A 15,169-nucleotide genomic window follows, 5' to 3' on the forward strand; every position below is an offset into this window, starting at 1 on the left:
TAGTACTTGCTGTAAACTTTGGCAATAAAATGAAACATAAAGGCTAACTCCTCAAGGGATAATATAACAGATGAGTTAAAGGATACCTAAAATACACAGGCAATGAAAAGGTTTCCACAGCAACTACTACACACTAAACAGGTTACAATGAGCCACAGACTGGGTAGGACAATTTTTTAGGAAGTGGTGGGGGAGGGACGGGGGGGTGGGACTCACCGTTATGAAGAAGGTGTAACAGTCAGGAATCTCGTTGTTGATGATGGTCTGAATGTTGATGGCCTTTAGTTGGAACTGTATCGTCACGTTTATGAGTCTAGACAATATAGTGAACATAGAAAATGAAGAGGGATATCAGGGTGATGTCAAAGTGAAAGCAAAGAGAAACTTTTTCAAACATTTTGCAACGCAAAACAAAAAAATGTCCAGGTAGACCCTCCCTGTTTTTTGTTAGTTTTCCGTTTGGCGTCTAATGAACATAACCCAGGGCTATAGGTAGTGTGTAAACAGTTTGTGGCGCTAAAAATCAACAGCCAGATACTACAAAGATGGATGTCCCATCTATCTTAGTTTTAGACCGACAGCAAACACGAGAGCCCGAAGTCATTTGAAAAGATATGTGAAAAATGAAGCCTTACTTGTGGAACTTTAGGGTAAAGTTCTTGTAGTCACTGCCGAAAGGCGCTCGAGGGACTGACAGAGGGTTAACTCCCACACAATCTAGTAACAGGACAGAGAGAGAGAGAGAGAGAGAGAGAAGTTAGTCATTTCAGGGGCTGTCAATGTTTTTCCTTACAGAAATAGAATTCCACTGAAATAGAATGACCATTACACTGATATAAATGTATGTTCTAGTAATTATATATCTATGGTTATTCTGTTCTGGTGATCATGTCAAGAGTCAAAGGGTAGGCCACTTCAAGGGTAGGCCATTTCAATACCAGGTGGTTTCCATTGCTCAATGTGTTTCCCCTTTAGTCAGTAGTATTGTCCCAAGTGTCAGCTCATATAAGGAAGTGGGGCTCCCTACTACTTTCCCATGGTTGGGGTCGGGGAACAATACAGTACTTACTTACACAAAACAAATGACACAGTTACGATGAATTGTTACTGAAAAGATGCCGTGGTACTGGAAAGAAGCAGCTTAGCAACTCTTTGGGTAGTCCCCATTGTTACAGTAAATTAAATAACTTAACTTCAGGCTAGACAAGGCTAAGGCATAAAGCAATGGTCAATCCACCAAACTTGGCCCTGGAAAGCCACAAGGCGTGCAGGATTTAGTTCAAATCTGACACAAAAACTCATCCTTTTTCAAACAAGTCAACTAATCATCAAAAGCATGTTGGAACAGAATGTTACGGTGCGTGAATGAGGACCCAAAAGCGAATTAACTTAAACAGAGCTTCTTTAATTACCAAACATAGGTAGGCTCAGACGGACCGGCAGATTCCGACAGGACAAGACAAGGTTACAGCAAACATGACGACAGTCTGGTTCCGGCATGAAACACAACAAACAAGAATCCGACAAAGACAGGAGCAGAAACAGAGAGAGATATAGGGACCTAATCAGAGGGAAAAAGGGAACAGGTGGGAAAAGGGGTGACGAGGTGGTTAGGAGGAGACAAGGCACAGCTGGGGGAAAGAGGGGGAGAAAAGGTAACCTAACAACGACCAGCAGAGGGAGACAGGGTGAAGGGAAAGGACAGAGACAAGACACAACATGACAGTACATGACAGTACCCCCCCACTCACCGAGCGCCTCCTGGCGCACTCGAGGAGGAAACCTGGCGGCAACGGAGGAAATCCTCGATCAGCGCACGGTCCAGCACGTCCCGAGAGGGAACCCAACTCCTCTCCTCAGGACCGTACCCCTCCCAATCTACGAGGTACTGGTGACCACGGCCCCGAGGACGCATGTCCAAAATTCTACGGACCCTGTAGATGGGTGCGCCCTCGACAAGGATGGGGGGGGGGGGGGGGAAGACGAGCGGGGGCGCGAAGGACGGGCTTGATGCAGGAGACATGGAAGACCGGGTGGACGCGACGAAGGTATCGCGGAAGAAGAAGTCGAACTGCGACAGGATTAATGACCCGAGAAATACGGAACGGACCAATGAACCGCGGGGTCAACTTGCGAGAAGCCGTCTTAAGGGGAAGGTTCTGAGTGGAGAGCCAAACTCTCTGACCGCGACAATATCTAGGACTCTTAGTTCTACGCTTATTAGCAGCCCTCACAGTCTGCGTCCTATAACGGCAAAGTGCAGACCTGACCCTCTTCCAGGTGCGCTCGCAACGTTGGACAAAAGCCTGAGCGGAGGGGACGCTGGACTCGGCGAACTGAGATGAGAACAGCGGAGGCTGGTACCCGAGGCTACTCTGAAAAGGAGATAGCCCGGTCGCAGACGAAGGAAGCGAGTTGTGGGCGTATTCTGCCCAGGGGAGCTGTTCTGACCAAGACGCAGGGTTGCGAAAAGAAAGACTGCGTAAGATGCGACCAATAGTCTGATTGGCCCGTTCTGCTTGACCGTTAGACTGGGGGTGAAAGCCGGAAGAGAGACTGACGGAAGCCCCAATCAAACGGCAAAACTCCCTCCAAAATTGTGACGTGAATTGCGGACCTCTGTCCGAAACGACGTCTGACGGAAGGCCATGAATTCTGAAAACATTCTCGATGATGATTTGTGCCGTCTCTTTAGCAGAAGGAAGCTTAGCAAGGGGAATGAAATGAGCCGCCTTAGAGAACCTATCGACAACCGTAAGAATAACAGTCTTCCCCGCTGACGAAGGCAGTCCGGTGACAAAATCTAAGGCGATGTGAGACCACGGTCGAGAGGGAATAGGAAGCGGCCTGAGACGGCCGGCAGGAGGAGAGTTACCGGACTTAGTCTGCGCGCAGACCGAACAAGCAGCCACGAAACGACGCGTGTCATGCTCCCGGGTGGGCCACCAAAAACGCTGGCGAATGGAAGCAAGCGTACCCCGAACGCCAGGGTGGCCGGCTAACTTGGCAGAGTGAGCCCACTGAAGAACGGCCAGACGAGTAGGAACGGGAACGAAAAGCAGGTTCCTAGGACAAGCGCGCGGCGACGGAGTGTGAGTGAGCGCTTGCTTTACCTGCCTCTCAATTCCCCAGACAGTCAACCCGACAACACGCCCCTCAGGGAGAATCCCCTCGGGGTCAGTGGAGGCTACTGAAGAACTGAAGAGACGAGACAAAGCATCAGGCTTGGTGTTCTTAGAGCCCGGACGATAAGAAATCACGAACTCGAAACGAGCGAAAAACAGCGCCCAACGCGCCTGACGCGCATTAAGTCGTTTGGCAGAACGGATGTACTCAAGGTTCCTATGGTCAGTCCAAACGACAAAAGGAACGGTCGCCCCCTCCAACCACTGTCGCCATTCGCCTAGGGCTAACCGGATGGCGAGCAGTTCGCGGTTACCCACATCATAGTTACGTTCCGACGGCGACAGGCGATGAGAAAAATACGCGCATGGGTGGACCTTGTCGTCAGAGAGGGAGCGCTGAGAAAGAATGGCTCCCACGCCCACCTCTGACGCGTCAACCTCGACAACGAACTGTCTAGAGACGTCAGGTGTAACAAGGATAGGAGCGGATGTAAAACGATTCTTGAGGAGATCAAAAGCTCCCTGGGCGGAAACGGACCACTTAAAGCACGTCTTGACAGAAGTAAGGGCTGTGAGAGGAGCTGCCACCTGACCGAAATTACGGATGAAACGACGATAGAAGTTCGCGAAGCCGAGAAAGCGCTGCAGCTCGACGCGTGACTTAGGGACGGGCCAATCAATGACAGCTTGGACCTTAGCGGGATCCATCTTAATGCCTTCAGCGGAAATAACAGAACCGAGAAATGTGACGGAGGAGGCATGAAAAGTGCACTTCTCAGCCTTCACAAAAAGACAATTCTCTAAAAGGCGCTGGAGGACACGTCGAACGTGCTGAACATGAATCTGGAGTGACGGTGAAAAAATCAGGATATCGTCAAGGTAAACGAAAACAAAGATGTTCAGCATGTCTCTCAGGACATCATTGACTAATGCCTGAAAGACAGCTGGAGCGTTAGCGAGGCCGAAAGGAAGAACCCGGTATTCAAAGTGCCCTAACGGAGTGTTAAACGCCGTCTTCCACTCGTCCCCCTCCCTGATGCGCACGAGATGGTAAGCGTTACGAAGGTCCAACTTAGTGAAAAACCTGGCTCCCTGCAGGATCTCGAAGGCTGAAGACATAAGAGGAAGCGGATAACGATTCTTCACTGTTATGTCATTCAGCCCTCGATAATCTATGCAGGGGCGCAGAGACCCGTCCTTCTTCTTGACAAAAAAAAACCCCGCTCCGGCGGGAGAGGAGGAGGGGACTATGGTACCGGCGTCAAGAGCTACAGACAAATAATCTTCGAGAGCCTTACGTTCGGGAGCCGACAGAGAGTATAGTCTACCCCGGGGGGGGGGTGGTTCCCGGAAGGAGATCAATACTACAATCATACGACCGGTGTGGAGGAAGAGAGGTGGCCCTGGACCGACTGAACACCGTGCGCAGATCGTGATATTCCTCCGGCACCCCTGTCAAATCACCAGGCTCCTCCTGTGAAGAAGAGACAGAGGAAACAGGAGGGATAGCAGACATTAAACATTTCACATGACAAGAGACGTTCCAGGAGAGGATAGAATTACTAGACCAATTAATGGAAGGATTATGACAAACTAGCCAGGGATGGCCCAAAACAACAGGTGTAAAAGGTGAACGAAAAATTAAAAAAGAAATGGTTTCACTATGATTACCAGAAACAGTGAGGGTTAAAGGTAGCGTCTCACGCTGAATCCTGGGGAGAGGACTACCATCCAGGGCGAACAAGGCCGTGGGCTCCTTTAACTGTCTGAGAGGAATGTCATGTTCCCGAGCCCAGGTCTCGTCCATAAAACAGCCCTCCGCCCCAGAGTCTATTAAGGCACTGCAGGAAGCTGACGAACCGGTCCAGCGTAGATGGACCGACAAGGTAGTGCAGGATCTTGAAGGAGAGACAGGAGTAGTAGCGCTCACCAGTAGCCCTCCGCTTACTGACGAGCTCTGGCCTTTTACTGGACATGAAGTGACAAAATGACCAGCGGAACCGCAATAGAGACAGAGGCGGTTGGTGATTCTCCGTTCCCTCTCCTTAGTCGAGATGCGGATACCTCCCAGCTGCATGGGCTCAGCACCCGAGCCGGCAGAGGAAGATGGTAGTGATGCGGAGAGGGGGGCAACGGAGAACGCGAGCTCCTTTCCACGAGCTCGGTGACGAAGATCAACCCGTCGCTCAATGCGAATAGCGAGTTCAATCAAGGAATCCACGCTGGAAGGAACCTCCCGGGAGAGAATCTCATCCTTTACCTCTGCGCGGAGACCCTCCAGAAAACGAGCGAGCAAAGCCGGCTCGTTCCAGCCACTGGAGGCAGCAAGAGTGCGAAACTCAATAGAGTAGTCTGTTATGGATCGATTACCTTGACATAGGGAAGACAGGGCCCTGGAAGCCTCCTCCCCAAAAACAGATCGATCAAAAACCCGTATCATCTCCTCCTTAAAGTCCTGATACTGGTTAGTACACTCAGCCCTTGCCTCCCAGATTGCCGTGCCCCACTCACGAGCCCGTCCAATAAGGAGAGATATGACGTAGGCGACACGAGCAGTGCTCCTGGAGTAAGTGTTGGGCTGGAGAGAAAACACAATATCACACTGGGTGAGGAACGAGCGGCATTCAGTGGGCTCCCCAGAGTAACACGGCGGGTTATTGATTCTGGGCTCCGGAGATTCGAAAGCCCTGGAAGTGGCCGGTGGATCGAGGCGGAGATGGTGAACCTGTTCTGTGAGGTTGGAGACTTGGGTGGCCAGGGTCTCAACGGCATGTCGAGCAGCAGACAATTCCTGCTCGTGTCTGCCTAGCATCGCTCCCTGGATCCCGACGGCTGAGTGGAGAGGATCCGAAGTCGCTGGGTCCATTCTTGGTCGGATTCTTCTGTTACGGTGCGTGAATGAGGACCCAAAAGCGAATTAACTTAAACAGAGCTTCTTTAATTACCAAACATAGGTAGGCTCAGACGGACCGGCAGATTCCGACAGGACAAGACAAGGTTACAGCAAACATGACGACAGTCTGGTTCCGGCATGAAACACAACAAACAAGAATCCGACAAAGACAGGAGCAGAAACAGAGAGAGATATAGGGACCTAATCAGAGGGAAAAAGGGAACAGGTGGGAAAAGGGGTGACGAGGTGGTTAGGAGGAGACAAGGCACAGCTGGGGGAAAGAGGGGGAGAAAAGGTAACCTAACAACGACCAGCAGAGGGAGACAGGGTGAAGGGAAAGGACAGAGACAAGACACAACATGACAGTACATGACACAGAACTACATTTCATCTGAGTCCCAAATGGCACCAGATTCTCACTCCATCGGGTGCCATTTGGGAAGCACGAAACACTGTAGCTCTAGTACCAGGGTTGGTGACCTCTGGCATTGGCATAATGCAAGAAAGTAGATCTATGTACCTGTGATAACACGAGGGTCAATGTTGAAGGTATCATTGGCGGGATCGATGCTGCCCTTCTTGTAGTACTGCTGGCAGAGAGAGAGGGCACTCCCGTTCACCCCGACCCCATTGACGTACGCATAGCGTCCCACCGTGGTCTCGGGTAGCATCACATACTGTGAGGGAGGAGGAAGGGTGCGAGGATGGAGAATAAGGCCCTGCTCTAATATTTTAAAATAATTAATCCCTCTTTCCGCCCTAATTTGAGGTCATCACTGATCTGTATGCGGATTCGTGGACGATTTAGTGAACGTTTCCACACCACCGCTTTCACCAATCAAACTCGCTGAGATCTGTGATTACTTCAAATGATGCAGGAAGGAACAGATACATTCTAAATATTCAAACAGGGCCTAAAGAGTTGGAGACTTTTAGGATGAAAGTTGAGGATGGAATTATGAAGGGGACGAGATGGGGTCCTTCTTTTGCGCTGCATGGACATGTTTCCATCGCAGTCTGTATGCCGGGTCGTGTTCATTAGGCACCGAACGAAAAGATTTCCGGAAACTCTAATCAACATTTTCCTTTAAAAAAAAAGTGGGAAAAAAGTCCTTTGCATGCGCTAATGAACATGACCCGGGTGTCGTTAGTGACTGTTACCTGGTCTACGGCGTAGAAGATGTGTTCGTAGACGTCGCTCTGTGTGTACACGGCCAACGTGTCGTCGGGGCCCTCGTCATAGTCCTTCAGGAAGATGTGCTTAAAGGACATGGTGTTCTCCTCCTTGAACGTCACCACCATCTGGTTGCTGAGGCCAAAAAACACCAGCTGAGGGAGGGAGGGAGGGAAGTAGGGATTCAGGTGTTTAATTGAAGGGAAGTGACCGTTCAACAACTATAACGTAACCCTTTTTGATCTTAGGGAAATTTTAGAAGCTATTGTTGTAAAGACTGTCGGTCCATATTTCAAAACGTCAGATGCACAGACATCCTATCCACCAATAGGAACGGTGCATATGAAACAAGGTGTCAGTTGTTATGGACTTCGGGATGGTTGGTCCCGCCATAAAACCCGAGCTTTGCCATGAGGGCGTTTAGCATGTACTGTTCATACACTCAAAGTGCACATGAAACTAAATGTGTGTAGTTACCTGCACGGTGACAATGACAATCTTGAGCAGCTGCAGGCCCAGTTTGAAGGGCTTGCGGCCTTTGGCGTGGAACTTGTCACATGGGCTCATGAAGAAGTACTTGAGCTTCCTGCGCAGGGCCTCCTCTTCCTGCTCCGCCCCCAGCCAACCCCCCGCCGTCGCAGTGGGCAACCGGGGGTTGCCATGGCTGTCTCTGTGGTGAACGTGCTCGCCGCTGCTGTCGCTGGAGCCGTAGCCGTGAGGAGACACAGAGGAAACCAGGCTGTCCTTCTCTGAGAGAAGATAGAGAGCGAGGGAAGAAAAAGGAAGGGGAAAAAAAAAAACACATTAGCAGCGCTAGAAGGATAGTGAGAGTGACTAATACGAACAGTCAGGCCGATCAAAGAATGTGGAGTGGATAACTGGGCAAAACACCAATGTAACCTGCAATAGCGCTACTGCTACAACACCCGTCTGACTTGGTAGTCACTTGACGAAGGAGCAGAGCTTTCGAGGTGCGATGCTACACATTTGGATTGTCATCGTCGTCGTCGATAACATAAACCATAAAGGTGTAGTAAAAACCTAAATCACTGCACCTTCAGCGGAGAGACCTCTGGTGAAAGCTGAATTCAACCTCTGAGTCACCCAAACAAACTTGTGACAATAACAGACTTGGAAGGGAAATGTGGACCATATAGTTACTGGGTAAAAGAGCTAGTTCAGCAGTAATGGAAGAAAAGGAAGTGGAACTTGAAATGAACTGCTGTCATGAATTGGGTCACCTCACCTCTGGTATTAACAGAACTCGAAGACTAGACAGAAGAACCACAATCTGGTCTGACGGACATAGAAGAGAGAATCACCGATGTGTGTGTGTGTGTAGGATTGTGTGAGGCAACGGTGATATCTCAATGTTTACCTATAGAAAGCCATCCACAATAATCACCTGCATATCTAACAATCTTTAGTTCGTCCAAGTGAATGAGAGAAGCCTATCTAGCGGGGAGTGACCTAACTACAATATATCGACTTGCACACACAGAACCTTGCAAGGTCACAAACACTCACAGACATGACAGCAGTTGCGTGACTCTCCCTGTCAAAAACTATTCAGACTTGTGTTGAAAGAATTTCACTATGTAACATTTCGTGCCAGCAATAGTAGCCCGAGCCAAGAAATGGACAGATCTTGATGGGGCATTTCGGCCATCAAGGCCGATAGCAATCGTCAAAACAAAAGAGCAGACGATGAGGGCCTGTTGCTGAACCGCACTAAGAGATAAGAGTCAATCAAATGGAATAAATCAGCTGAAAAATCCTGCTCTTCCGGTTCAGGGCAGTCAATGGTGTGTTAGAGAAGGCTTAATAGACAACTCTGCACCTTGTCCGTCAGTCATAGTCAGCACTGTGACCATCAGTCTGCCAGCATCTCTGTATCGCTACAATGGATCAGCAGCTATCAGTCTGCACTGGGCCACCCAGGGAGAGCAGGCTACACTATGCAACCTCACTGGAACCAGTAAACAAGCAAAGCTGCTCCTCGTCTCTGTCAACTCTTAACTCTGGGTGGTCTCTTGGACTCTATTTCCTGTTTCCTGTTTCTATTTCCTCCTGTGGTGAGAGGACATGGTTATGAGGTGGACTTTTTGTTATTGTTATTATTTAACTTTAAACTGTTTCTCAGTCTCAAAATGCCCATCAGTCAATTAAAATCGTTGATTTACTTGCATGTTATAGAACGCTACATTGTAGCTGGTCCAGTCAGATAACCTGGCACGTTAGCCCTATGCTAGCCTCACCAGCTGACAGTGATTATTTCCTGTAACAAATTCTGCATCAGCCTATAAAAGATCTTACATTTTATATCCACCAACCAATGGCATTTGTAAAAAAATATATATTAAAAAAATATGTCAACCCTGGACACTAGAGGGATATTTTAAACCTATAAATTCAAGGTTCAATTTTGTTAAATTGGTGAGTAACAATGTCGTGTGCCAATATTGCATTGATGCATCTTTAACTAGGCTACTAATACTAACATTAGACAAAGTGTTCATGTTTTCGCATATGAGACAAAATCCAGTTTTTGCTAATCTGTTTCACACACATCCATGTGCTTTAATGGAAAAAAGATAAATGAAGTCCTTACACGTGTAAGTTTATCATACATCGTTAAAAGAATAAATCATGTCCCTTTATTACCATTGCTTCCATGTGGCACACGCTGCTAAAGCAGTTGACTCAAAATCAATAGTGCACTTTCCCCATGGGTTCGAGCACTCCTCCTGTCCCCGACTAAAAAAAAAATATATATATTGGTTGACCAAGAGTAATCTGTTCTTTTGACCAATCGATTGGTTGAAATATTTTAACGACGGCGAGTAAAGACAAACAGAATTGACTACTCGTAAATGGAATGAAATAAACCAAAACTTTCTCACAAGTGTAGCATAGGTTGTGCTCTCTGCAAACAAAGAGTCCACTACGAGAATGACAACGGTAAGACTGTAATAATAATAATAATAATAATATATTGAATGCATTAACAGAAATGACCATAACCAAACAAATTTGTAGATTAGAAACTATGGGAATGAATGGTAAATGTACTACTGGTGATACTGGTGTGCCATACCCGCATTGGATTAGTCCACTCAGACTGGCTTGAATCAGAGATGTGTCTCTTGTGCCATAATTTGTTTGTATATATTTGCCACTGCTCGACAACAACAAAAATCACGGTCGAACAAACAATTGACCAGTTGACTAAATGGGGTCAGCCTAAAGAGTAATGCATAGAAAATGCTGTACATGTAAGTGTAGCCTACATAAGAAATTAAGTGGTGTTTTTTTTCAGTGTATTCGGAAAGTATTCAGACCCCTTGACTTTGTCCACATTTTGTTACGTTACAGCCTCATTCTAAAATGGATTTAATTGTGTTTTCCCCTCATCAATCTACACACAACACCCCACTACGACAAAGCAAAACCAGGTTTTCAGATTTTTTTTATCACGTACAACTACGTCAGCGATTTTAATTGGCTGATGCCGATTATGAGACGGAGAAACAGTTTTAATTGGCTGATGCCGATTATGAGACGGAGAAACAGTTTTAATTGAAACTGTTTCTAATGCTCGCAAGTGTGGCCCCACAGTGTGCACTTGTGGTGAATAATTTCATTCTAATACAGTGCCTTGCGAAAGTATTCGGCCCCCTTGAACTTTGCGACCTTTTGCCACATTTCAGGCTTCAAACATAAAGATATAAAACTGTATTTTTTTGTGAAGAATCAACAACAAGTGGGACACAATCATGAAGTGGAACGACATTTATTGGATATTTCAAACTTTTTTAACAAATCAAAAACTGAAAAATTGGGCGTGCAAAATTATTCAGCCCCTTTACTTTCAGTGCAGCAAACTCTCTCCAGAAGTTCAGTGAGGATCTCTGAATGATCCAATGTTGACCTAAATGACTAATGATGATAAATACAATCCACCTGTGTGTAATCAAGTCTCCGTATAAATGCACCTGCACTGTGATAGTCTCAGAGGTCCGTTAACAGCGCAGAGAGCATCATGAAGAACAAGGAACACACCAGGCAGGTCCGAGATACTGTTGTGAAGAAGTTTAAAGCCGGATTTGGATACAAAAGGATTTCCCAAGCTTTAAACATCCCAAGGAGCACTGTGCAAGCGATAATATTGAAATGGAAGGAGTATCAGACCACTGCAAATCTACCAAGACCTGGCCGTCCCTCTAAACCTTCAGCTCATACAAGGAGAAGACTGATCAGAGATGCAGCCAAGAGGCCCATGATCACTCTGGATGAACTGCAGAGATCTACAGCTGAGGTGGGAGACTCTGTCCATAGGACAACAATCAGTCGTATATTGCACAAATCTGGCCTTTATGGAAGAGTGCCAAGAAGAAAGCCATTTCTTAAAGATATATATAAAAAGTGTTGTGTAAAGTTTGCCACAAGCCACCTGGGAGACACACCAAACATGTGTAAGAAGGTGCTCTGGTCAGATGAAACCAAAATGGAACTTTTTGGCAACAATTCAAAACGTTATGTTTGGCGTAAAAGCAACACAGCTCATCACCCTGAACACACCATCCCCACTGGCAAACATGGTGGTGGCAGCATCATGGTTTGGGCCTGCTTTTCTTCAGCAGGGACAGGGAAGATGCTTAAAATTGATGGGAAGATGGATGGAGCCAAATACAGGACCATTCTGGAAGAAAACCTGATGGAGTCTGCAAAAGACCTGAGACTGGGACGGAGATTTGTCTTCCAACAAGACAATGATCCAAAACATAAAGCAAAATCTACAATGGAATGGTTCAAAAATAAACATATCCAGGTGTTAGAATGGCCAAGTCAAAGTCCAGACCTGAATCCAATCGAGAATCTGTGGAAAGAACTGAAAACTGCTGTTCACAAATGCTCTCCATCCAACCTCACTGAGCTCGAGCTGTTTTGCAAGGAGGAATGGGAAAAAATTTCAGTCTCTCGATGTGCAAAACTGATAGAGACATACCCCAAGCGACTTACAGCTGTAATCGCAGCAAAAGGTGGCGCTACAAAGTATTAACTTAAGGGGGCTGAATAATTTTGCACGCCCAATTTTTCAGTTTTTGATTTGTTAAAAAAGTTTGAAATATCCAATAAATGTCGTTCCACTTCATGATTGTGTCCCACTTGTTGTTGATTCTTCACAAAAAAATACAGTTTTATATCTTTATGTTTGAAGCCTGAAATGTGGCAAAAGGTCGTAAAGTTCAAGGGGGCCGAATACTTTCACAAGGCACTGTATGTATGAGATCACACATGAAGTGCTGTAAACAATGAGTCAAAGGTATACTACGGCATGAGAAAACAAATGCTTGATAACTGCTTGACTGCTTACAAGACCATTTCTAACCGGCTGACCCAGACACAGTTAAGTGCAGAAATGAAAGCCTGTGTCCACGGTCATATGGGCACCGTAGACTAGGACGCGTGAGAGGAGGTTAAGAAACTGGGTGGTGGGAGGTTATCACAGTGTATGATAGATGGATAACCTATCACTCCAGTATTAATGGTAAATTGTCCTTATTTTCACCTCTATGGCCTATTTATTGCCTACCTCCCTACTCTTCTACATTTGCACACACTGTACATCGTTTTTTTAAAACTTTTGTGTTATTGAGTCTACATTTGTTTATGCGTAACTCTGTTGTTGTTGTTTTTGTCGCACTGCTATGCTTTATCTTGGCCAGGTCGCAGCTGTAAATGAGAACTTGTTCTCAACTGGCCTTCCTGGTTAAATAAAGGTGGGGAAAAAAATAATAATACAAATAAAAAAACCTGCGTCAGTCTGGTTTAAAATGTAGCAGACATGCTATGGTGGTGGGAGGGAGCAAGAGTAGTCAGAGTCTTTGGGTTCCAACACTCTAGGACTTTAACGGAATCCTTGGGACGTCCAACTAATCATTTAAAACGGTTGGGGTAGGGGTTTGTGTTTAGGGTAGGGACGTCCCAGGGATTCCAGATAGCACTAACCCTGGAATTTAGGAATAATTGTTTAAATCAAGACTCATGAGCATTGAAGTACAACATTGACTGCAATGGTGGGATAGAATAGAACAATTTCAAGGCTACAATTTTCCTTGCTGAAAGTGGCCATCAGGTATAATTTCCTACCCCAGACTTGACAAGTGTAAACTGTTATTGGCAAATTCTGTCAGCATCAGGTCAACATAAAGCAAACTATCTTTGCCTATTCAATCTAGAATGTCTGTAGGGGAGAATCAGGTATGTTAACGAAAGGGTAAGTTGAGCCACCCCTTGTTTCTAGGAAACCATACACAAAATGTATAATTTGACCAAATATTTAGGGAAGATGTTTTCGTGATGCTTGCATATAAACCAAAGCAGATCATTTTAAAATGGTTCTATACATAATTTGGGGTCTCTGTAAGCGTCAATATGAGGCCCTAAACCTAGCATGAAAGAGCATCCTTGTAGTTGTGTTTGCCTTGGGGTAAAGTTGAGCCAATGGCAAGTTAAGCAAATTGAAGTGTTTTCTTCCCAGGCGTAACACAACACATTAAAATCCCTAGCAACAGCGATCACGTGATTAAAAAACAAAACATCGTGGGGATAAGGGACTAGAGGGTGGATGGTTTTGTCCATATTTATGCAATAACGCTTCTTCCAGTCAGTGTTTGGAAACATTGTAACAAAACATTGTTGATGCTGCTGCCTCATACAATGTTACTGTGTTGCACAATGTTACTCGTGTTATACAATGTTACTGTGTTATACAATGTTACTGTGTTATACAATGTTACTGTGTATGTTACTGTGTTATACAATGTTATTGTCTATGTTACTGTGTAATACGATGTTACTAATGCATTTATTCACGATTAATCACCATTGGTTTTGCACCTAGAATGAGATGTATGTTTTATGTTTTATGATTGGCAAGACATGACAGCCCACACTGTAGAGCTACGTTACACAACAATCATAATATACACAGGGCCCCTCCTTTCAATGGAAGACATGCAACAATGTAACAAACCACTTAAAACACACAAAGTTACATGTCAGAAAAGTATTGAAACTCAACATACCTGAACGGGCGCTGCCGTGGTTACAATTGCCGCTTGCTGTAGCCATGTAAACGTTTTGAAACTATAAATAAATATGCGACATAAAATCTGAACTGTCTCAGAATAAATAAGGCAAATAAAAGCGGTTATAAAACGTGAGTATATTGTTACCGTGAAATTAACTGTCTGAGAAGATAGCCATGGGGACGACGTTTTTCTGTGTTCTGCAATTACAGTATAGGTTCAGCATCGGGACGAGACATAACTCGCTTCCTTAGACGAGATCACATGACTCATGTGCCATCATGTGACTGCACAAGGTGGCGTTTGTTCTCATCTATTTCAATTCAATTCAAAGGGCTTTATTGGCATTGTAAACATGTGTTTACAGTGGCAAAGCAAGTGAAATAGATAATAAACAAAAGTGAAATAAACGATAAAAAATGAAAAGTAAACATTACACTTACAAAAGTTCCAAAATAATAAGGACATTTCAAATGTCACATTATGTCTATACACAGTGTTGTAAGGATGTGCAAATAGTTCAAGTGCAAAAGGGGAAATAAATAAACATAAATATGGGTTGTATTTACAATGGTCTTTCTTCTTCACCGGTTGCCCTTTTCTTGTGGCAACAGGTCACAAATCTTGCTGCAGTGATGGCACCCTGTGGTATTTCACCCAATAGATTTGGGAGTTTATCAAATTTGGATTTGTTTTCAAATTCTTTGTTGGTCTGTGCAATCTGAGGGAAATATGTATCTCTAATATGGTCATACATTTGGCAGGGTAGGAAGTGCAACCCAGTTTCCACCTCATTTTGCGGGCAGTGTGAACATAGCCTGTTCTTTCTTGAGAGCCAGGTCTGCCTACAACAGCCTTTCTCAATAGCAAGGCTATGTTCAGT

General features: G+C 45.5%; 1 protein-coding gene across 2 annotated transcripts in view; it reads right to left on the reverse strand.

Moving 5' to 3' along the window:
• Nucleotides 1-14,604, reverse strand: part of LOC110493683 (mucolipin-1) — a 22,379-nt gene extending 7,775 nt beyond the window's left edge. The window contains exons 1-6 of one of the 2 annotated variants that reach the window (XM_036949678.1): nt 14,284-14,604; nt 7,670-7,941; nt 7,180-7,347; nt 6,539-6,695; nt 636-717; nt 217-313 (exon numbers count right to left, since the gene is read on the reverse strand). In XM_036949678.1, the coding sequence (XP_036805573.1) occupies nt 217-313; nt 636-717; nt 6,539-6,695; nt 7,180-7,347; nt 7,670-7,941; nt 14,284-14,329 (822 nt within the window). In that variant the 5' untranslated portion in view covers nt 14,330-14,604. The remainder of the gene's footprint in view (nt 1-216; nt 314-635; nt 718-6,538; nt 6,696-7,179; nt 7,348-7,669; nt 7,942-14,283) is intronic. The other variant, XM_036949679.1, reaches the window with a different exon arrangement.
• Between the last annotated feature and the right edge of the window lie 565 nt (nt 14,605-15,169).

The sequence above is a fragment of the Oncorhynchus mykiss genome, chromosome 17, assembly GCF_013265735.2.
Source record: "Oncorhynchus mykiss isolate Arlee chromosome 17, USDA_OmykA_1.1, whole genome shotgun sequence".
Taxonomy (NCBI): domain Eukaryota; kingdom Metazoa; phylum Chordata; class Actinopteri; order Salmoniformes; family Salmonidae; genus Oncorhynchus; species Oncorhynchus mykiss.